We start from the raw sequence: 24,266 nt of genomic DNA, 5'->3' as shown, positions 1-24,266 counted from the left end.
AATGAATCCCTGGTTGATATAACAACAGGTTTGGATCAAACATACGTAGGTAGATATTGGACTGCAAGTATACTTTAATCGGTACTTATACAAGAAATGCCTCTGCCTGAAATAAATCTCATTTCATTCCTTCGTGAAATCACATCATCTAAGAAATTGGAATCTGAGTCTTAATCCAAAATATTGACCCCCAACACTAACACAACATCAGACATGAAACATACAGTATCAAATGCCCCTTTCAACATGTTATAGCACAAAGTTCAAAATAGTCATGGAATTCATTGTGGTTCAGAATATTTGCTTCTATTGTTTATACAATCTGTGGGTTTTCCCCCTTTTCTCTGCCCATCAGGTATTTGTCTTATTTTTTTTTAATTGTGTTCTTTCAGGTTTCTTGCTTTGTGGCTGCCTGTAAGCAAACAAATCTCAAGGCTGTATATACATTCTTTGATAATAAAATGTACTTTGAACAGTCTCAAGGGAACAAGGAGCACAATGCCATTTTAACGCAACATAACTCTGATACTTCACAAAGCAGCTCTAAACGGAATGTAAAATGCACGGCAGAGTTTTTTTAGTATGATCAATCCTACAGGGAATGTTATGAACCACTGAGGATCTCAGTCAATGGGTGGCTCCGGAGGGGCACCACCAGAAGCACTTCATCACTAGAAACATCAGCTCAGCATCATCACAAGTGATGTTGTTAGGGTCAAGGACCACAGAAATGCAGGCAGAAAAGCACCCAGGTGCAGAGACCCTACTTTCACAGCGCTAAGAGATACAAGACAACATGTGGACTTCTCCGATGAGAAATATTTTCTTGCAGGCTCACATTTTCAAATCATCATCCAAGACACTCTGTAGGTCTGTGGGCCAGGACAACAACGTGGGTGGAGATTAGAATAATTTTAACTATCATTCCAGACAAATGCTCCCAATCTCTGTCATATTTCTCACTGTGACATTATATATTTAGAGCAGCAGAACAAGCAGCTGAGAATAGTGAACCTCAACACATTGAGCAGATTGAAACAGTGGGGAAGGGATTGCATTGAACAGCTAACATTTTAAGTCACTGAAGTCCAGCATCAATTAGCAAGGAAAAATCTTTGAGAGACTCATTTTGTCATTAGATTTGTTTTAAACTATTGAACCAATTAATCGTTCCAAAACACGCAATCTGAAAGTGTTAAAGAGGTGTCACTGGGGGTAAAACAAGTTCAAAATGCACTCTGTTTACACTAGGTAGATGCAAACCACGATTGTCACAATCCCGTTTAAAGAATAATTTCTAATTAATCCCATTTTACCCACTTATACAGATTATAATGAAAACAAAAATACTGAAGAATCTCAGGCATAAATGACAGCTCTTGGAGACCAGCTCACATTTGTTCTCATATGATCTAACATTCTTCAGCCCATGAGAGACCAAACTTTACAGAGTGACACAATAAAACCCCTGAACAGCAGACTGAGCAGACGTGAAGAATCAGATGTCCAGCTCATCCATCAGCTACATCACATGGCAGCAACAGTATCCCTTGTATTTATTCCACACTCCTGGTGCATTGCATTCGAAAAGCATCCATCAACTGGACCTTACTCCAGTTGGCTTGAAATGAATGACATGAATACCCTGCTCAGTGAGGCAACATCAGGTATGCAGCGTCTCCCAAATCACCATCTCAAAAGCACCTATTTCCCTTCAACTATTGAACAAACCAGCAAAATGCTAATCATTACTTCCGTCTAGCACCACTACGACTACTTTGATCACTTCGCACTAAAATATACTTAGTACTTCTGTTCTAATTCTGTTCTTTCTTTGAAAGGTTCAGTTTCATTTAATTAGGGTTTTTCTTGTGAAATCTGCTCATCTAGTTTTACATGTCTGTGATGCTACTACAAATAATTTTGTTGCATCTACTACATGCATCTTATTAGAAACTGAAAGATACAGAAATGTAGAATAAAAGGTTATTTATGTTAAATGCCCACCCAGCACTTATTTTTGTGAAATGGTTTCAATTGCTCAGTGTGCCATGCCATAATGCCAGCTGATGCTCCCCTTCCCTTCCCATTCCCACAAATGTCTGTGATGATCCTTAAGGAAGTCAGACTGTTGATCTCTATTAAAGCAGCAGTCTCAGATGAATGATCACACAAGATGTGTGATCTTGCTGGCTTGGAGTTTAAATTGGTGCCAGTGCGGAAGAGAATATCAAGGAGCTGAACCTGCCCACCAGCGGGAAGGGGACTGAGGCCAGATAATGGTGCAATTATCTGCTGACAGCAACGATCACTGGATGTCTGTTTCAACCTCTGAACCTGCCAAAAGACCAAGTCAGGTTTCGGGGGCCTACTCTCATCACTCTTTTTTTGTAGTTAGATGTGCAGGAATTATTCACTCCAGAGAAGTGTGGAAATCAGAAAGTGGGCACCATTGCCACTGGTTCTGCAGCAGAAGAATGAATTTCCACAGCTCCTGAAGGACAGTGGTGGCACGTGGTTAAGTGGTTAAGGTGTTGGACTAGCGGTCTGAAGGTCATGAGTTCGAGCCCTAGCCGAGTCAGCATGTTGGGTCCTTGAGCAAGGCGCTTAACCACACATTCCTCCAGTCCACCCAGCTGAAAATGGGTACCGGCAAAATGCTGGGGGTTAACCCCGTGATAGACTGGCGTCCTATCCAGGGGGAGTCTCGTACTCTCAGTCGCTTCACGCCATGGAAACCTATCTACTATCTGCTCATGAACGGCATTTTTTTACTCAATGCTGCACGGCATATCCCACACGGCAGAAACTGGATGGGGTCAGTGGTGCTGTGAGGATTACATTCCTGGACTTCTCTAGTGCCTTTAACACCATCCAGCCCAAGATCTTAAGGCACAAACTAACGGAGATGGGAGTAGACTCACACATGGTGGATTGGATAGTGGACTACTTGACAGATAGACCTCAGTATGTGCGGTTGGGAGACTGTAGGTCTCACACGGTGGTCAGCAGCACAGGAGCGCCGCAGGGGACCGTGCTCTCTCCGGTCCTGTTCACCCTGTACACATCAGACTTCCAATATAACTCGGAGTCCTGCCATGTGCAGAAGTTCGCTGATGACACGGCCATAGTGGGGTGTGTCAGGAATGGACAGGAGGAAGAGTATAGGAAACTGATACAGGACTTTGTGATATGGTGCAACTCAAACTACCTGCGTCTCAATATCACCAAGACCAAGGAGATGGTGGTGGACTTTAGGAGATCTAGGCCTCATATGGAGCCAGTGATCATTAATGGAGAATGTGTGGAGCAGGTTAAGACCTACAAGTATCTGGGAGTACAGTTAGACGAGAAGCTAGACTGGACTGCCAACACAGATGCTTTGTGCAGGAAGGTACAGAGTCGACTGTACTTCCTTAGAAGGTTGGCGTCATTCAATGTTTGTAGTGAGATGCTGAAGATGTTCTATAGGTCAGTTGTGGAGAGCGCCCTCTTCTTTGTGGTGGCGTGTTGGGGAGGCAGCATTAAGAAGAGGGACGCCTCACGTCTTAATAAGCTGGTAAGGAAGGTGGGCTCTGTCGTGGGCAAAGTACTGGAGAGTATAACATCGGTAGCAGAGCGAAGGGCGCTGAGTAGGCTACGGTCAATTATGGAAAACCCTGAACATCCTCTACATAGCACCATCCAGAGACAGAGAAGCAGTTTCAGCGACAGGTTGCTATCGATGCAATGCTCCTCAGACAGGATGAAGAGATCAATACTCCCCAATGCCATTCGGCTTTACAATTCAACCGCCAGGAGTAAGATATGTTAAAGTGCCGGGGTTAGGACTCAATGTATTTAAGTAAACTACTTAAGAACTTTTTAAAAGCTATTATTAATGCTTTTTGAGAGGGTGATTTTAGATGCATATCATATTTTTACTGAGTTAAGCATTGTATGTAATTAGTTTTGCTACAATAAGTGTATGGGACATTGGAAAAAATGTTGAATTTCCCCATGGGGATGAATAAAGTATCTATCTATCTATCAAACCTTTACCAGGATCATCTCAACACCTCCATCGAAGCAGGACATTGTCTAGATTCCCTTTGTCTTTGTAATCATGACTGTCAATGAGCTTTTTCAAAGGAACACACTTGACTGCCAGAGCAGAGAACACTGTTTCCTGGCTCCGTGCAATCTCCAGTGAGGTTCTTCTTCACACTCCTGGTCATTGTCTGCAGTCAGTCACCCAGGTTGCTTCCTTTGTGCAGCACATCCACACGGCCATGAAATCTTCTCAATTCTGGCTCCCTGCCAGGTCCTCTGGGCAACATGGACATCTGATCCAATGAGGCATCTCACCAGCTGTTGGTTTTTTTTAAGTGCATGTGCTTCAATTGCAGGAGGAGGAAAGTTCCAACAGTTTGATTTGGGGGGGGGGGGGAGGAAGAGGGTAACTGCCTCTAACTTCTTGCCATGTAATCTTTTCATTATCCTACTTGATCGGGTGAAGTGCCATTGGTATGTTGAATACGGAGTGTGAGGTAGAAGAGGCAAAGTTCTAGGGCGAGTAACAGTTTGTACAAGTGCCTAGGCAGTCTGCAGGTACGTTTCTGCATGAGAGCAGTATTTAAGAGGCTTGAGGCACATCTCAACATAACTCAGTTGTGCAAGGGTTCCCACTCACAGTGTTACCAACTCAAAGCTCTTCTCATGGAGGTTGTGGCGAGTGCCCTGGTAACCAGTCCCAGTTGCACAGGACCTCCTGAGTGGAATTCATCGCATGGATGAGAACTTCCACATCCCATTTAAACCCGGGAGTTCTATCACTCTCCCCTGCAATCGTTCCTCATTCTCTGTACCTCAGTGTGTTGTTGTGGACTGATTGTCGTGCTGTGTGCGCCTTTGTGGCAACACCTTCCTACCAGTGCTTTCCTGCAAAAAGATCGGTCTGAATTTCCTTCAATAGAAACCTTGGTCACTTCTTCACAGCTTCATTCTGTGCACTTGATGATGATAATATCAATTTTGCCTCCCTCCACCCCACTCCAACCCCCCATGACATGATCTGACACCAGTGCCACAAGGTAGATGCATCAAAAACAGTGCAATACCATTTCTACATTACCAAAACAATCCTGTCCTGAATTCAGATTTGGAAAACAGCATGTGCTCTTTTATATTAAAAAAAACATTTGTTCCACTGATCGACTGCACAAGTGACTCTCTTGAAAGTTCACCACAGAGACAGCCACAATACGGTTAATTGTAGCAGTTACTTACATCCTCTGCACTTGACAGCTCATTTCTTTTCAAACTAATTCTGACTTAAAATACAAAAGTCTTTTCATTTTTAAATGGCAATTTCCATCATGCTCAAGTGCAGTGATTCACACATTCTCAGTTCACTTCAAGTAACACCACTGATAATACAATTTAAAAGACAGTACATTTTGTCTGCCATTTTTAACTATTTTACCAAATCCTTTGGATTTTTCTATCGGTAATAATAAAAGTATGCTTTTTGATTTCATACCGGTTCCCTCTGCTGACCAAAATCCGTATCACCACACCACAGAAAGGACACAACAGATGCAGAGGAGACTCAAGACAATTGTCAGGGTGGTATTTAAAAATCAGAGAGATTGGTGTTGCAAACAACCAGCTCACAAGGCTGAGGTAAAATTTCACAAAGATGCTTAAAATTATGAGAGGCTTGGACAGACTGAGGAGCAGGAACTCATTTCCTCTCATCAGTACTCTTGTCACCCCCAGCTTCAGCAGTTGACTTGAATTATAAAGACGACACTTTCAGGAGTGCTTTGACATCATCAGACGCCATCAACTTGCTGAGTATACAAGACTATGAAACTTCACTTAAACCAAGCCCTCTGACAATCAGCATCCACAGCTCTAGACCACATCTCATTAGACGGGTACATGGGTAAGAAGGTTTTGGAGGGATAATGGCCCAAATGCAGGCAAATAAATTTATCTGAGATTGACAAATTGGTCAGAGTGGATTAGTTGGGCCAAAGGGCCTGTTTCTATGCTAAATGACTAACTCCAGAATGACAGGAGCCACCCATCAGCAAAGGCAGATTTCAATGATGAAATTTATCATCCCTTTCAGTGGGCCTGCATAATTTTTGGCTATTTGAGTAAAATGGCACTTGAGGTTCATAGTCTACACAATCATCATGGTCTATAAGGCAGAGTGACCCTGCTCTCCTATACAACTGCCTACTTACAGCGAGCACCTCAGACCACTGGAGAAATAATACCCAATCCATCTAAATAAACGGCTATATCCTCTCTCAGGACAGTGCTCTCACCTGTCACACAGTAACATCAAAATTCTGTAAACGTATTATTTCAGGTTGCCTTTTGGATAAGATATTAGAAGGATCTATCTGCCCATTCTATGTGGCAACTTTGATGTTTTTCCATCCAGATTCTGAATTTTGACCTTTATTCCAGCACTAGAATCATAGACTTTAACTCAATAAATCCAGGGAAGGCCCTGCTACAATTGTGCGGCATGTGAAATGAAAATGAAATCAAGTTACTACGCAGCCTGGGGGCACTGAACAAAGCCACAGGAACAAGAGTATTTACCAGTGTTTCAGGTGGCAACAAGTGTAAATGAGTTTTGAAGACAAGATCTCACATAGAAAATTGATTGGTTGGCTCGATTCTGGTTAGACAAGAAGCTTGTCTAGCCTTTCACCAAGTGTATAGTCAGGCTACCTTTAAAACAGAAATCTCCAGTTGTACCATAGTAAAGGATATAGTATGCTTATTTTCATTACATCTACCACCCCCACTCCATGCAAAGGGTAACAGTGATAGAAATCAAAGAATCTTTGCCCCTGCCGGCAGACTGAGTTTCCATAGCAGTGAAATCTTTGGTACTTCCTAACCAAAACATCCCCAGCAAGAACTGAATTCTGCTACAAGTGAATACACACTCTTCAGAAAATTTACTTAAGAAGAGAAGAGTTCACTCTTCTTAAGTGAATATGTTTTTTTTTCTAATTATCCATGGTCATCCATCAGCTTTTTTCTTTGGTAGTTGGTAGGGGGTTGACTTTTTAATATATATATGTTGAGATGTATCTATGTGTTGCACTCTGTAAATTTTTTTTCTTCTGAATAAAAATATTGTAAAAAGAAAGAAAGAAAATTTACAAATGAGTTACACCAGAAATCACCACCCACAGTCTTTCATTAAATACGGAATGGAAGGGAGGTCAACAATGGAAGGACAGGAAAGGAACCAGGGAGTTGCTGTTCAAGTCAGGTCAGGTGCACAGTAAAATTATGTACTGGTACAACGAAACACTTGCTCACAGCAGTTTCACAGGCATGTAGGTACAGACAACAAAACATAAATTATACATAAGTTATACATAAATTATACAAGACAGTGAAAAGAAAAGATGGCAAAAGCAATACATTACTGCAATATAAAGAGGGGCAAGTTCATGGATGTGCCAGATGTGTTCCATTGCTGAAGTAGGATTCGGGTTGCGCACACGTCAGTTCGGGAACCTGGTGGCTACAGGAAAGTAGTTGTGCCTGTGGGACCTCTGTACCTCCTGTATGACTGTCATTATAACGCCTGATTAGTCAGTGTCAAGTCTTCCATAACAGTCCTGTAAAGTCACTGCAGACTTCCTAATACATTTAAAGTTCCCAATTTCTGACATGGAAACCTTGCATATACTGAATGTGGTGGAATAATGCAAGTTATAGGAATAGAATTAGGCCATTTGGCTCATTGAGTAAGTGGGTTCCACGACAGGGCTGATTTGTTTCCCCGACCCCATTCCCTGCACTCTTCCTGTAACCCATAGCCACTTTACCAATCATGAACCTTGTCTCGTATAGCTTTCTGTGGCAACAGATTCCACAGATTCACACCCGCTGGCTGAAGAAATTTCACCTCATCTCAGTTTTAAATGGACGCACCTTTATTCTGAGGCTGTGCTCTCAGATCCTAGGCTTGCTTGCTAATGGAAACATCTTCCCCATGTCCACTCTGTCTAGGCCTTTCAGTATCTAAAAGGCTTCAAAGAGATCCCTTCTCGATCTATATAGGTATAACTGTACAGAGACAAGCATGTGGAAACAGGCCCTTCTGTTCACTGAGGCCATGCTGACCCATTTACATCAATCCATTCACTCAAGACCCAGCAGTGGGACTGAGAATGAAGAGGAAAGAAAGAAGGGCTGAGATGGGTCATTTTGTGAACGATGGGCCAAGGAGCAAAGGATAATAGGCAGAAACAGACAAAGAGATAGAGCCAGGTGGGGGCAGGTTAGGGTGAAAAGCAGGGATACCAGTGCTGGAGCCTGATGAGTACGGAAAATGGCAAGGGGTGAGGGGAGATAATCCAGCGGGTGTAAGTAGGGAATGGAACCGAGGTGGAGGAATTGGAGAGAAAGGGAAGGTGGACTGAAACAGGGAATGGAGATCTGAAGGGAAAGGGAGCGAAAATAGAAGGTTGGGAAGGCTATATTTAGAGTGCTGCATACAGTTTTGGTTATCCTGTTATAGGAAATAAGTGATTAACTGAAAAGAATACACAGCAGCTCTAGAAGGATCCTGCCAGGACTAGAGGGCCTGAGTTATATGAAGAGGTTAGCCATGTTCCTTGAATTGAATTGACTTTATTTCTTACATCCTTCACATACATGAGGAGTAAAAATCTTTATGTTACATTTTTGTCTAAATGTACAATTTATATGAGGGTCATCTTATAGGAATGTCTAAAATTATGAGATGCTTAGGTGGACGGTAACAGTCTTTTCCTCAGAGACATCATCGTCATTACGTGCCGTGTCGTATGACGTGGGTGATCATGGTCTTAGACCATGATGGTTCTTGGCAAACCTTTCTACAGAAGTGATTTGCCATTGCCTTCTTCTGGGCAGTGTCTTTACAAGACGGGTGACCCCAGCCATTATCAATACTCTTCAGAGATTGTCTGCCCGGCGTCAGTGAGCGCACAACCAGATCTTGTGATATACACCACCTGCTTCCATGGCTCCACTTGACTCTATTCGTAGGGGCTAAGCAGGTGCTACACCTTGGCCAAGGGTGACCTACAGGCAAGTGGAGGGAAGGAGCATCTTACACCTCCTTTGGTAGAGACAGCTCTCTACCCTGCCATCCTCTGGGCGGGGGAGGGGGGAGATTTAAAAAGGTAACCAAGGGGCAAAGCTTTTCACCCAGAGGGTGGTGAGAAGGTATATGGAACCAGCTGCCAGAAGACATGGTCTGAAGTAGTTGAGGTACATACAATCGTATCGCTAAAGCATTGGATGGCACATGGAAGGGAAGCACTAGGAGGGATATGGGCCGAATGCAGTACATTTGTATGGCTCAGCATGGACTTATTATTGGACCAAAAAGCTGTATCTGTGCTGCACTGCTCCATAACACAATAATGGCTTGTAGATTAGAAAGCTGGGGGGTGGGCACAGGAAGCAATGGTTATCTGAAATTGTAAAGTTAATGCTTATTCTGTGGGGTTTAGGCCACCAGCCGGAACTATGTATTGTTCCTTGTGCTTGCCTTGAGCCTCATCTTAGCCATGCAGGGCCTTAGGACAGATTGGTCAGTGGGAGAACTGGGAAGAAGAGCTAAAATGGCAAGCATCCAGAAGTTACGGATGCCCATTGCATTGGTGCTTTACAACATAGCCAGGATTTGGTCTCACCAGAACAGAGAGAGTCTCATCTGGAGCATTAGATATAGGAGACGAGATTGGAGAAGGTTCTCGCAAATCTTTGCTCAATCTGAAGGGCTGTTTAGGCCCCTGGTCGGTGGTGTAAGAACGAGTGTTATGCCTCTTGTGGTTGCAGGGTAAAGTGCCAGGGGTTGTGTGGGGAGGGATGAATGGGGCCTGAGAGCAGATGTCCAAGAAATGAAGGGAACGTAAAGGAGGGCTTTATCAACCACAATAGAAAGGAAGCCAAATTTCCTGAAGGAGCACACTTCAATGTCCTGGAGTGAAAGGTCTCATCTTGAGAAGAGAAGTAGCACAGAGAGAGAGAGAAAGGGATGGTATTCTTACAAGAGACAACATAGAGAGAGGTATAGTCAAGGCAGCTATGGGACTGCGTTTTCTGTAGTAAATGTCAGTGGATAATTTTTTATCCGTCTCAGGAAACAAACTACGTAGAACTCTGACACAGAATAGTGGTGTGGTTGACAGAGCTTCTGCCTGGGTTCAATCCTGACCTCAAATGATATATGTATGGAATCTTCATGTTCATCCTGTGATTACATGGTTTATTCTATGTTCTTGTTTCCCAGTTTGGTAGGTCAATAGAGCACCATAAATTCCTCCTACTATGTCACTAAGTGAGGTGTGGGGGGGGGGGGTGAAGACAATCTGGAGAATAAAGGAAGGATTAAAACAGGATCAGTGTAAATGGGTGGCTGTAGTCAGTGAGCATCTTTATGCTCAAGTTAGATGATCAGCTTAAAAATCACCAAACAAGTTAGAGGAATAAAATAAAACTACACAGGGAACATTCTCACTGCTGTCTGTAAGGAGTTTTTAAGTACTCTCTCCCTTTGACTGTGTGGGCTTCCTCCTGGTGCTGCAGTTTCCTCCCACAGTTCAAAGCCATACAAGCTGGTAGGTTAATTGGTCATTGTAAATTGTCCCATGATTCTGCTAGGGTTAAATCTGGGGTTGCTGGGTGGCGTGGATCGAAGGGCGGAAGGGCCAATTCTGGGCTGTGTCTCAATAAATAAAATAATAAATAAACAGGTACTTTTGCCTCAAGAAACACGTGCGATGTAGATCATGACAACATTTAAGAGACAACAGAAAAAGTAATTAAGACAGAGAGAGCATCAGGGCAGTGGAAAACCTGGAGTATGACAATGGCTTGCTTCAGTAAAATGGCAGAACAGACACAATGGAAAATTTTCATTTGTAAGTGGGACAGGGTTGAAGCTATTTAATGAAAATCTGAAGAGAACTAACAGCTATGTTATACAGGAAAGAATGTTACGGTATGAAATATGTCAAACACCATTACTTTTCCACTTCTCAACTACGCCTTCAATTTAGCTGTTTCCCAAATATTTCACAGTTAGCCTTGGCCACTCAGAAGTTGCTTGTCTCTCACGGACTCCTAGCTCTATATTACACTGATTCAACGTATATCCTGGTATATCAAGACCACTTTAAATTTATTTTATGACTATATATTTCCTCTACCTGCCAATTTAACCACTTACATTCAGACAAAAAGACATCAACAACATAAATGTAAAGCATTTTTTTAAACTCAGAAATAATTGGGAGGAAACTGAAGACAAGCACAAAATGAGTAAATATTTCATAAAATCATAGAAACACACAGCATAGGAATCGACAACTTCGGCCCACTTTATTCTCGCTATCTATAATAGTCCCATTTTCCCACATTAGGTCAATATGCCTCGTGTCTTTCCTATCCACACACCCATCCAAGTGTCTTTTAAACGTTGTATCTGCTGCCACTGTTAGCAGCAGCCAGAAGATATTCACTATCCTGTGTGAAAGAACCTGCCCCAATATCTCCAATAAATGTCTCCTCTCTCACCTTAAACCTGTGCCCTCTAATTTGAGACCAGACCCCCCCCCATCTTAGATGGAAAGCTTCTGACTGCTTTGATGGATTGATTGAATGATGATACAACACGAAACTGGCCCTTCTGGCTCATTGAGGTGCATAGCCTGCAACCCACCTATCTAACACAAGCCTAATCATAGAACAATTTAACCTACTAACCGGTACATCTTTGGACCGTGGGAGAAAACGGAAGCATTCCAAGGAAACACACGCAATCACAGGGAGAACGTTCAAATTTCTTACAGACGGTGCCGGAACTGAACTCTGAACTTCAGAATGCCTCATGTTGTAATTGCATCATGCTAACCGCTATGTGACCACGGCACCCAATACCAAACTGCTCAATTTCAACCAATTGGTATGAGCTTTGAGGAGCAAATGGGGAAACAGTCCTGTCTAGGTCCTTCATTTCATCACCGGGCAGATCAACACCTGAAACGTTTCATCCCATATTTCTTCCTCAGACTTGACTGTCTTTATATCACTTTAAAATTTTTAGGGCCCGCTAGGTTTGTAAAACAAAATACACAAACCATATGCCCTTCATAATTTTAGAAACCTGCATAAGCTCGTATTTCAGACTCCTACATTTCAGTGAGAGTAAACCTAGCCTAGCGAATCACTCTTTACAACTACATCCCTCCACTCTAGGCAAAATGCTGGCAAACCTCTTCTGTATTCCCTCTATTGGTTACCACATCCCACTTGTAGTGTGGTGACCAGAACTATACACAATATTCCCTCTGTATTATGACACTGCAAAGCCACTGTCTACATCAACAACTCTGTCCTTCTTTACTTCCTACCAAAGTTTTTAACCTCACATTTCCCTCCTTACATCCCTTCAGTCAAAATCTACCTCACCTAATCCAACAATATCCTTTGTAGATTCCATCTATCTCCCCTCAAAAATATTGGATAGGTATTTGAACTAATGCAAACTTGTTATTGCTTGATACACAGAAACAGAATTAATAGAGTTCCCATTTCATTTTATGCTATCAAATCTCAGATGAAGGAGGGGGCAGAAGCAAGGTACAAGATGCATGCGTTTTATATGCCTCAGAATTAAATTGTCCTGCCCTATCAGCATTTGGATCAGTTTCCCTAAAGTTCTGTACAAGACTCTCTTTCACTAAACTTTGGATATCTAACTTATTATTAGTGCCTACACTGTACAATGTTTTATTTATAAATATCAGTCTTCTTGCTCTTTGCTGGTCCCTCAGGATTGAGGGGCAGGCCTCCAGCTCCAGTTTTGTGGATTCTGAGGCAGTTGATGAGGCCAAAGTGGGAAATGCAGAGCTTACCACTGATGGACAATTGATGCTTAACAGCAAGGGAGGTGAGCAGCTCAGGAGATGACATGCTCCTCCTACCATTTACGCTTGGTTTCTGCACAGTCCTGATGAATGGAATTCTCACTGTAACCCATGTTGAGTAATCTTGGAGTGACAATTCATATGACTTGCAAGGGATGTCATACTTTTTGAAAGCTTTGAGAACATAATTGAATCATTTCTTGCATCTTCCTGGCAATCTCTTATTGTGACAGAGCTCGGAATAAAATAGCTAGCAGACGATGACCTCCTGCCTGTAACAGGCAAACAAATACCAGGTCATAGATTCTCATCAGAACCTCAGAATCAGGTTTAATATCACTGACACTCGTCGTGAAATTTGCTGTCGAGATCAAAATGCTCTTGCACTTAAATTCCCAAACTGGATCACAACACCTCCAAAGATCATTCATTTTCTGTGTGCTGCCATGTACCATTGTAAAAATATAATAACAGCATTTTCTTTTTATTGCTTTCTATACTGACACACAAAGCATATTACTCATGAATAATGTCAGGCATATGAAAATACCACTTATAAAAATAGCAATATATTTTATCTAGATGTTTCTGTACTTCCAATACAGTTCAGTCCTAAAGTCACTGGGCAACAGATTTTCAACTATGAACACCAATGTAAAATAAAGCAGGCTTAGAAACAGGGCAGAGTTCACATACAAATCTGCAATGATTATAGTCTTTATTTATTATTTATTTATTATAGTCAAAAACGGACATACACATACAATATCTGAGTGGATTTCTTCCTTTATTTAGGTAACTTCTCATCAATTCAGTGAATTCTAAATCAAGGAGATTTCGAAACTTAAGGGGAGTATAAAAAGCAGCAAGACATTAAATGAATGTTGTGACTAGAATTTTTTGCACTACTTTCTCAATCTGTCAAGCACAGGCCTTATTTATTTTATGAACACACGCAAAAGCTTTGAAAAGATGCACTTACCAAACTAGCAGTGAGAGAAGGAGCTGACTGGCCCAGCGCCTGGCTGCGCATACGAACAAGATTTGTCGTCTCCATTGTCTGTTGCCATGGCCCCTGTGCAGAAGCAACCGGAAGAAGATATTTTCCTGTAGGACAAAGTTTGTTTCCCATTAGTCTAAAGAATCACACGCATCTTTAAATTAGAACTACTTCTTTCCAAAGTGGCCTTACCCTAGCAAAATCCAACTGATCTTAAAGTCTCTGGGTAGGGTAGAATTAGAATTTCTACTACTGCATCACTTCTCAGAACATGCTGGATTAAACGGAACTCAACTGCATGACTCCAGCTAGCATGAGGGACAGCATCTTCATGCAAAGGGTGGAGGCCATTTGGAATGAGGTGCCAGAAATAGTGGTTGAGACAGGTACATTAGCCAAGTTTAAAAGTAACTGGATCGGCCCAAATTGTCAACTGTGCTTTTTTCCCATGGAGGCTGCTGGGCCTGCTAGGTTCCTCCCAGCATTCTGTGTGTGCTGCTCGGATTTCCAGCATCTGCAGATCTTCTCTTGTTTGGACAAGTACTTGGATAGGAGAGGCTATAGGCTGCATGAAGGCAGATGGGATGAACTTGCTGGGCAATGCAGGTGGCATGGATGACTTGGGCCAAAGGGCCTGTTTCCACACTGATTCTGCTTGGATTCAAAAGCAGAATGACAACTTACCATCAGATAACTCTCAAAGCAAAATACCAGAGGAGCCAGTCATTCAAGAACTCTACAACTCACGTTCTCAATATTATTTATTATTATTATTAATTTTTTGTATTTTCAGCTTGTTTTCTTTTGGACATTGGTTATTTCTGAGTCCTTGTGTGTAGTTTTTCATTGATTCTACTATACTACTTCTTTTCTACTGTGTCGGCCTGCACAAAAATGAATCTCAGGGTAGTATATGGTGACATATACATATGATAATAGTAAACATACTTCGAAATTTGAACAAATTCCTGGAGCAAAGCAGGTGGTCAGGGAATTTTTGGGTCAATGGCGTTCCAACAGAACTGCAATAAGTTAGAAATAAAAAGATGTTTTAGTTGGGTGGGGTGGGGGGGGGGAGGAGAAAAGACAGCAAAGGAAGGCATGTGAAAGGGTAGAAAGATTGAAATAATCATTTTAATTTTCCAGATAACATATTGGTAACAGATCAAGGTGCACAGCTTCCGAGGAGGAGTAAGGCTAGAGATGGAAGGTAGCAAGGAAGAGCTGATCCAAAGGGAGCCACCAGCAGTCATTCTACATTCCTACAACAACAGAAAATACTGTAGTCATACCTCCATTTACAAAAGGCATGTTACCTGGGAAGTGTATAAGAGGTAGGCAGAATGTACTAGGACCGGGCTCTCAACCTGGGGACCAAAGACACCTTGGTTAATGGTAGGGGTCCATGGCAGAAAAAAGCTTGGGAAGCCCTGCACTACAATTATTTTGCTACAATGCACAGAGAATGGTGTCATATTCTCTGTGTATTCATAGCAAAATCAGTGAAAACAGCTAAGAAAACAATTGTCTGCCTTATACAGTATATCTGGTTTAGTCTCTTAGGTGTCACAGCAAAGATTTTACAATCTGATTAGTTAAAGGACCTTACTGACTCATTTCCTTATCTGTCACTCAAGATCCCTGGAAAGGACATCAGGAATATCAGAGTTAAACAGTCATACTGTACAAAGGCAGATGCTTTGCCAACATCAAGTCGCTGTCCCATTTACCAGCATCTGGTCTACAGCCATAACATGATGAAATATCTGCTGAAAGTCAGTCCAAACCTCATGGGCAACCTTGAGATGGGACTAAGGTTGGGCAGTTCCTTCACAGCTAACTCAAAAAATTTAGGTCTCCATCATCAACATCAAAAGTTTCTGATGGATGAAAATGCAATCTGATTGAAGGTTTATCACAGTTGAGCTTTTCACACAAAAATGCATCATCTAGAAGATATGCACAAGATTATCCACATTAATTAGATGGCATGTCTTAAAAACTGAATATGATAATTCAAAATGATTAACCTCCAATTGGTCTTTTGTCTATTATATGACAGCTGTCAACATTTACAAAGGGATTCCATTCAATCATTTTGGTTGGTACACAACAAAGCATTTCACAGGTCCCAATACATGTTATCTTCATCGTCCAATTTGGAAATTCCCCAAAGAATCAATAGAAGAAATATAAGGCATGAGATTTGTTTAAATATTAAATATAATAGCAAAAAGATGTACTGGGTTGTTTTCCATTCATTATACACTAATAATGAGCATCCCATGTGTCTCTTTTATGCATGCATAATCTCACAATAAATATTTACATCACGGATCTTTGCCATTCTATATTCCTCATTAGAAATGCTAGTTATACTTAGACACATCTGTACTGTACTACCATTTTTATTTGAGCAACAGTCGCTCTGTAAGAAAAGCATATCCCACATTAAGAGCAGTTTTATATTTTAGGGAAACAGGTAATGTTTAAATCATGTACTATGCTCTATCATGATTTTGCAAACTGAACACCATTGTAACAAAATAAATACAAGAGTCAAAAAGAATTATTAACATTAAGTAAACGAGTAAACATTTTACTACTAAAGCATGATTAGTGGGTTTTTTTTGGTCATTATTTACCCAAATGTCAACTTCACCTCATTCATCATCATTATGTGCCGTGTCGTATGACGCGGGTAATTATTGTCTGTGGTGTATGACCATATTGTTCTCGGAAAATTTCTCTACAGAAGTGGTTTGCCACTTCCTTCTTCTGGGCAGTGTCTTTACAAGATGGGTGACCCCAGCCACGGTCAATACCCTCCAGAGACTGTCAGTGGTTGCATAATCGGGACTTGAGATATGCACCCCATTTTCACAGATTAATGACATACTTCTTTCAATAATGGCAGGACTTTCATACGAAGAAAGACTGGATCGACTCGGCTTATACTCACTGGAATTTAGAAGATTGAGGGGGGATCTTATTGAAACATATAAAATTCTAAAGGGATTGGACAGGCTAGATGCAGGAAGATTGTTTCCGATGTTGGGGAAGTCCAGAATGTGGGGTCACAGTTTAAGGATAAAGGGGAAGCCTTTTAGGACCGAGATGAGGAAAAACTTCTTCACACAGAGAGTGGTGAATCTGTGGAATTCTCTGCCACAGGAAACAGTTGAGGCCGGTTCATTGGTTATATTTAAGAGGAAGTTAGATATGGCCCTTGAGGCTAAAGGGATCAGGGGGTATGGAGAGAAAGCAGGTACAGGGTTCTGAGTTGGATGATCAGCCATGATCATACTGAATGGCGGTGCAGGCTCAAAGGGCCGAATGGCCTACTCCTGCACCTATTTTCTATGTTTCTATAAGCACAATTCTTTAGCATCTCTATTATAATAACTGTATCAAAAGAGCCAAGACATATTTCACTGTTTTTTTAATCATATTACTGCAAATTAACAGAAGGGATTAAAGAGGCATGATTTATTGATTTATACATATTTAGTTCTTACTGTTTAAGGATTATATGGAACTTTTAATTGTATACTGCTGCCATTAACAAAAGTTCAACCCCACATCCTAATGTGAAAACCCAAAAATAGAAAACAACGCAAATCAAAATATTTACCAAAAAATAAACAGTGATTTTTATCGGTCAATAGATCTTCAGAAACTAATTCAACCAGGTCTAAATGAAGTACATAATTCTTTGAAAAAGACAAATGCGACAGCTAATTAGAGTAAAAGTTTTGTAGTGGATTTTTTCTCAGTAATGAAAAGTGATGCTAGCATGGAGGAACACACAAGTAGAACAAAGAGTTCCACTATTTTACAAAATTCATTTTCCATCAAGCAGATTATTACTAACAAAAAGGTTTTTAAATCTATTAAGTAGTTTTAAAAAATGAAGTTATTTTTACATACCAGTCAAGGCTCCCCCCAGACTTCCTCGTCTCAAACACTTTGCATCTTCACTTAGCTGTCTGTTAAATTTCAAAGTTTTGCCAGAGCCACAAGCAAGATCAGGGTTGCTGGATTTCCGAAATGGGAAGGATGGTGGGCACAAGATGTGGTCAAACTAAAAGATAAAAGAAAGACATTAAACTATATTTATAGTACCGTAGTAATGTAGGATAAACTATAAAAACTGCTGCTTTAGTATTTTTCAAACAACAGTATTTATAATGTTCAATTACTTTGGTTCATAGTAACACAACTTACAAGAAATATGAAGACAGTCATACAGTTTCTAGAGACCAATCAACATGAATGTGTAGGCTACAGGCTTTCTAACCTCTAGCACATAAAACAAGTTTTATATCAGACATTTTGAATGCGATTCCCTAATGAAAGAGTCATTCCATAATCATATTTTATATACCAATTCAATATTAGGAATGGTCAATTGTGTTTCACCCCTATGTCATTATATCTCTTTACATCAACTCAGCTCTATTATTACAATCAATCTGTAGAAGTTTCCATTAGAAGCCGGATCTCAAACCTATTACAAGAATTAGGAAGCAGTCCTTTAATACTGAGGTGTATCGGAACTTCTTTTACAGAGGGTGGTGAATCTCCAGAATTTTCTGTCCCAAAGGGGTGTAACAGCTAGATCATTGAGGGCATTGAAAAAAAAGCAACATAGGCATTTTTGAAAGATCAGGAATTACAGGCATTGGCAAGGCAGAGGAGTTGAGGCCTGGGGAAGACCAGCCATCATATTGAATAGCCTCGCTGTATTCAAAGAAGTGAGAGGTATTTTTACATGGTAGTCTGCTTACCATGGGTGAAATGTACCTGCCTTTTTAGGAATGCTGAAATCAACTAATCCTCCAGCACCTCTCTGTGAGCTTTTGATGTTGTTGGGAAGCCTAGGCTTTCAACTAAATCAGACTTGGTCGAGAGATGTTTTTTTTTAAAGAATAGAATCACGAACAATGTCGAAGTTTATGAGGATTCCTGGGAATGCCAAACAGTGTGCAATTTGCAATAAAGCACAGTTTCCAAATCCAGGAGGAATTATCTTTAAGCAGATTCCCCACTGATAATTGTATTAGCGTCTCCCTCCTCCTTCCCCATCCTTTACAACACTCAGCCAATGTGTTCATTTTTCAGACTGAGGCTTCTCTTGTTCATTGAAGCAGAGAAATCTGCACTTGCTGTGAAGGATTATTCTCAGCTTCTAATAGTGCTGGGATCAAACAATCAGGCACCCAGGAGGCCAGCGACCAGCTCACTGCAAATTTGAATAATACTGGGAATTTAGCATCCAGTTCAGCTTCACAGGAGCCAAACTTAAACAACAAATCAAATCAACAGTGGGGGGGGGGGGGGGGGAGAAAAAAGCAAACTACTGGAGCAACGCAACAGGTCAAGCAGCGTCTGTGGAGACAAAAGGCTGGATAATATCTTGGGTCGAGACCCTGCATCAGGGCTAAGCATGAAGAGGGAAGATAACCTACATAAAGAGACAAGAGAGGGGGAATAAGACAAGGGGTGATAAGTTACAGATGGAAGCAGGTGAGGGGGCAATGACGAGGCGAAGCCCAGTAGCAGAGGAGGGGGAAGTGGCACATGAGGAAAAGTAGAGAGGGGCATCTCGAGGCGGGCGGTTGGCGAATGGTAGAAACAGATGAGGGATACAAATCTGGCCACATTCAGGCAGGTAGGGGCAGGGGGCTGCAAATGATCAGCTTTATTTTTCATATGTACAGTACTGTGCAGAAGTCTTTGGCATGCATTTATAGCTGTGGTGCCTCAGACTTCTGTACAACACTCTTATTTGTCAACGTGGAGCAGAGGGCAAGTTTGTAAATCTGGTGGGAGTAAAGAATATTGGGAAGGGCAAGGGTGGAGCACCATGGGGAGGGGTGTGGGACAGATGGCAGAGGAGGAGTGTCAGGAGCAGGGGGACACACCCAGCCCTGAGACACCAGGCAAGGTCATTTGACTCCATCAATTGGTTTACTGATCATTACAGAAGGTCTCTCTGGTGCTTCCCACCCTCTCCCCTCTATCTTCCCCTTCTCCCAATCATGATTCTCCCTTCCCACTTTCAGTCCACGATAGAGACCCATATCAGAATCAGGTTTATCATCACTCACATATCGCATGAAATTTAACTTTTTTTTGAGGCAGTGCAATACATAAAATTAGCACAGTACTGTGCAGAAGTGAGAAGCACTTCAGCTGTATGTGCCTAACAATTTTGCACAGTACTGTACACTGAAACAGAGTGAGTTTGAGTTAATGACCAACTCAGTCTGAAGTAGTGCTGGGATCAGCCTACAAGAATCACCATGCTGCCAACACCCATATAAGCTTGCCTACAACTTGCTAACCCTAACCCAAACACGAGGAAATCTACAGATGCTGGAAATTCAAGCAACACACTCAAAATGCTGGTGGAACACAGCAGGCCAGGCAGCATCTATAGGAAGAAGCACTGTCGACGTTTCGGGCCGAGACCCTTCGTCAGGACTAACTGAAAAAGATAGTAAGAGATTTGAAAGCGGGGGGGGGGAGGGGAGGAAATCTGAAATGATAGAAGACAGGAGGGGGGAGGGCTGAGGCTAAGAGGTGGAAAGGTGATTGGCAAAAGGGATACACAGCTGGAGAATGGAGACATGTTCCAAGGAAGGATACATGTCTGTAGTAACGGGTCTGGGTCAAAATGTGATCGAAAAGTTGAAGGGCGGAAGAAATTATTTATGGGGAGCAGTGAGAGAGGGTTTCACTGAACTCCCGTCAAAGAGAAGATTTAAACCATGTGCCTTTGGAATGAGATCATCTTTCTCTTATCTGGTTCCACCTATCACCTACCAACCCTCGACTCAAATCTCCCTTTCACTTCCTATACCAGCCACCTTCTCTCCACACTCTATCCTGAGGCAGAGGTCTTGACCTGAACTATCAACCGATCTTTGCCTCCATAGATCCTCCCCGACCCGCACAACTTGCCCAGTAGTTTGTCTCATTGCTCCGGTTTCTGCATCTGCAGTGCCTCATGTCCCCAGACAAAACCACCCAGCCATCCATATTCACTACATGGTTTCGGAAACATTTTCCTTTCCACTGCTGGAGGATTTACAAAGCAAAAAAAAATCACAGCTAAAGAAAAATCATACATTATTCAGTTTGCTTCTCAGACGGCTGCCATTGTAAATTGAAATTTATGTTAACAAAAAAGCAGCTTTCAATTTGCACAAATATTGACAAGCATTGCCATAATCCAGCCGTACAATTCCCAACCCAGCAATGGAACGTTGCTGACCACACAGTGCTTCAGGGTGCAATGAACAGTCACAAAGGTGTTTTGAGCCATAACATTTGGTTACATTCCTCTATTAGAACAAAGGAAATACTGAACGGAGTTTTAAAAAGCTCCCCGGTGGTCCAATAAGTCAAATCCTGGCTCAGCTCCTAAATTATTCTGTCAAATTTTGCTACGAAGGTGTCCACTGGTTTTGTATCTATCCTAACTATAGTAGGAGACGTCCAAATCACACACAGGGAATTCCCACTGTCTGCCCACTGGGGAATAAAATGATTCCAATTATCAAAGCAATAAGATGATGCTAGACTTACACCGTCTCCTTGTCAGTTACACGTTCCCGAGAGCACGTGCTTTATTTAATAATTGAAAATTAAATTTAACTTCCCCCCCTCACCGAATGTGGGGAGCAGCAGGCACTCAGTTGGTCCCTGAAGAAAGTAGCTCAGTAAAAATATTAGGACAGTAACAGGAAAACAAATATCCCTTCAGCCAGTGGCAAAGCTAAATCTCACAGATATTATACTTAGAAAATCTCAAATGCACCCCAAGAGGTCTGCCATAGCAGCAGCTGTTTATCATGATCCACTTGTGCTACACCTTACCTTCAGCCTCAGGTCAGCAAACATTGATAAGATTACAAGTTCAGAAGGATAAACATTTATAAACTGTGCAATGTAAATGGTAATATGGCCCATGTTTAAACTTGCACCCTTTCCAAAGCTTTCGTACTCACCATTAAAACTGTTCAACTAAATAATAAATAATGTATCTTAGAGCACCTAATATCTTATTTAAACCGCTGCACTGTTTTTCTTAAATTCAGTGTTTGCATTGAAAATGTTCTTTTGCAGAACAGAAATGTGTTGTATAAAGTAATCACCCACTCTGAATTTAGAACATACAGCATAGTACAGGCCCTTTTGCCCATGTTGTTGTGCCAGCCTTTTGACCTACTCCACAATTAACCTAACCCTTCCCACCTAGTGTTGGGGTTAATTCGAGACTGCCATTACAGGTCAGGAGTGGCTCACGTAACACACATAATGTTAGGAGGCCGGAATGCGAGGGAGGGGGGAGCGAAACTGGGGACCCCGCTACACCGAAACTACTAGTGTCACGTGATTCAGTAAACAAAAGAAACAGGTAACTCATGAGCATATGGCTGCGGGCCAATAAGATGGACACAAGTGCCCGATATTACCTAATATGTAGCGGGGTTGTGCTGGGGGGAAAAGGGGTATAAATAAGAGCAGATTGTAAGGGGAAAACAGAACGCCTTCTCCAGCGACTCCGTGGATTCGCTGTGCCAGTTACGAATTCTGCAATAAAGCCACGTTTTGTAATATTCCGGTGTAAGTTGTCTCTCTTCCTAAACGAACACAGGGCAGAATTTCAAGCCCAACATTTGGTGACCCCGACGTGGGGAGGGAGAGACAACACAGGCTGGCGGGTCCGACAGCAGACAACTTGCGGCCGCAAGCTCGACTAAGGTCAGGAAGTGCCTGTTATATCGAAGACTTCCACTAGGTAGTTAAATCACTGAGTTAGATCTTGTCTGCTGACGGATCCTCACCAACCCCAAATTACCCTGGGAGAGATCATTCCCGGTGCAGAATCGTGACTGGTAAGTACTAACTCTTATCTGTTTTTAGGAAAATTCTCCGCCCGTGGAAAAGTCTTCTGAGTGAGGGTACCCGCCGCCCACGATGGGCATAAAAGTCTCAGGAGTGAGGAGAAAAGTGTTGCGGACACCGTAGTACACAGGGATAATGACGGCGCCTACCTTAGACTGGTTGTTAAGAGGAGAAATCTCCCACGCGAAGGTCAGGTTTTGAAAGGCGACCGTCCCACATTTGATCCTCTCTGTGTACTAGGGAGCCATGGAGCACTTCAATTTCGAGTTACCAAAACTCAGACATTGGTGTGTTGAGTAACAGAGTATATGAGAGTTTTTAGAAATATGGTAAAATTGATAACTGTGCGAGTTCAATAATCTAACAGTGAGCAGCCGCAGGGGTCGGACACCATCAAGGTAGGAGTGGAAGTGTTCCTCCGAGGCCCGGGGAAGCTCACCTGGAACAGAAAACGGTGGCATGGTCCATACCCTGTCACCGAGGTCTCCAACAGGGCATTAAAAGGCAAGAAGGGAGGGGGACAATAACTGGCATCATTTTCTACTGGCTAAATAAGACCTCTGGCAAGTGGGGAGCGTTTCTGGGACAGTCGGCTCTAGGACTGTCTATTTCAATTGCTATCTTTATCACGTGTGGTTGTTGTTGCATACCCTGTATTAGGACCCTAGTCATCCGGACTATAGATCGAGCCTTGACTGGAAAGAATGGACCTCCACCGGCGTACCAGGCACCCTTGTTCCCGGTGGAAGGGGAGGACACGGCCCTCCCGGAAAGCGGACGCGCTATGGGAGGACACGGACTGAAATGGACCATGGCAAGGGGGGGATTGTGAATTTGTTATTGAATAAGTTTTCTGAAATGTTGCATGCTACTTGTAAAAATTGCGGATGTTTAGGGAACCCCTACCCATATTTTGTGACCCTAGGTCGGACAAATCAGGATAAGCAAATAGGGAGGACACGCCAAAGAGTGCCGGGGGACGCTCACCTCCCTGCCTGATCCCGGCAGCCGCAGAAAAGATTGTAAGGGATGTGGGGATGTGGCCTCTGGGAGGCCAAGGGAGGGAGTGTTGGGGTTAATTCGAGACTGCCATTACAGGTCAGGAGTGGCTCACGTAACACACATAATGTTAGGAGGCCGGAATGCGAGGGAGGGGGGAGCGAAACTGGGGACCCCGCTACACCGAAACTACTAGTGTCACGTGATTCAGTAAACAAAAGAAACAGGTAACTCGTGAGTATATGGCTGCGGGCCAATAAGATGGACACAAGTGCCCGATATTACCTAATATGTAGCGGGGTTGTGCTGGGGGGAAAAGGGGTATAAATAAGAGCAGATTGTAAGGGGAAAACAGAACGCCTTCTCCAGCGACTCCGTGGATTCACTGTGCCAGTTAC

At 42.4% G+C, this 24,266-nt stretch overlaps 1 protein-coding gene across 12 annotated transcripts in view; it reads right to left on the bottom strand.

Annotated features, from left to right (window-relative positions):
• LOC140728981 (microtubule-associated serine/threonine-protein kinase 4-like) overlaps positions 1-24,266 on the bottom strand; it is a 394,808-nt gene that overhangs the window by 287,462 nt on the left and 83,080 nt on the right. For all 12 annotated transcript variants that reach the window (XM_073048171.1, XM_073048182.1, XM_073048173.1 and 9 more), the window contains exons 2-3: positions 17,881-18,034; positions 13,933-14,057 (exon numbers count right to left, since the gene is read on the bottom strand). In XM_073048171.1, coding sequence (XP_072904272.1) covers positions 13,933-14,057; positions 17,881-18,034 — 279 coding nt within the window. The remainder of the gene's footprint in view (positions 1-13,932; positions 14,058-17,880; positions 18,035-24,266) is intronic.

This window comes from Hemitrygon akajei, chromosome 6 (assembly GCF_048418815.1).
Source record: "Hemitrygon akajei chromosome 6, sHemAka1.3, whole genome shotgun sequence".
Taxonomy (NCBI): domain Eukaryota; kingdom Metazoa; phylum Chordata; class Chondrichthyes; order Myliobatiformes; family Dasyatidae; genus Hemitrygon; species Hemitrygon akajei.
Note: the sequence above shows the minus strand (reverse complement) of the source record. Positions and strands in the feature narration are given on the sequence as shown.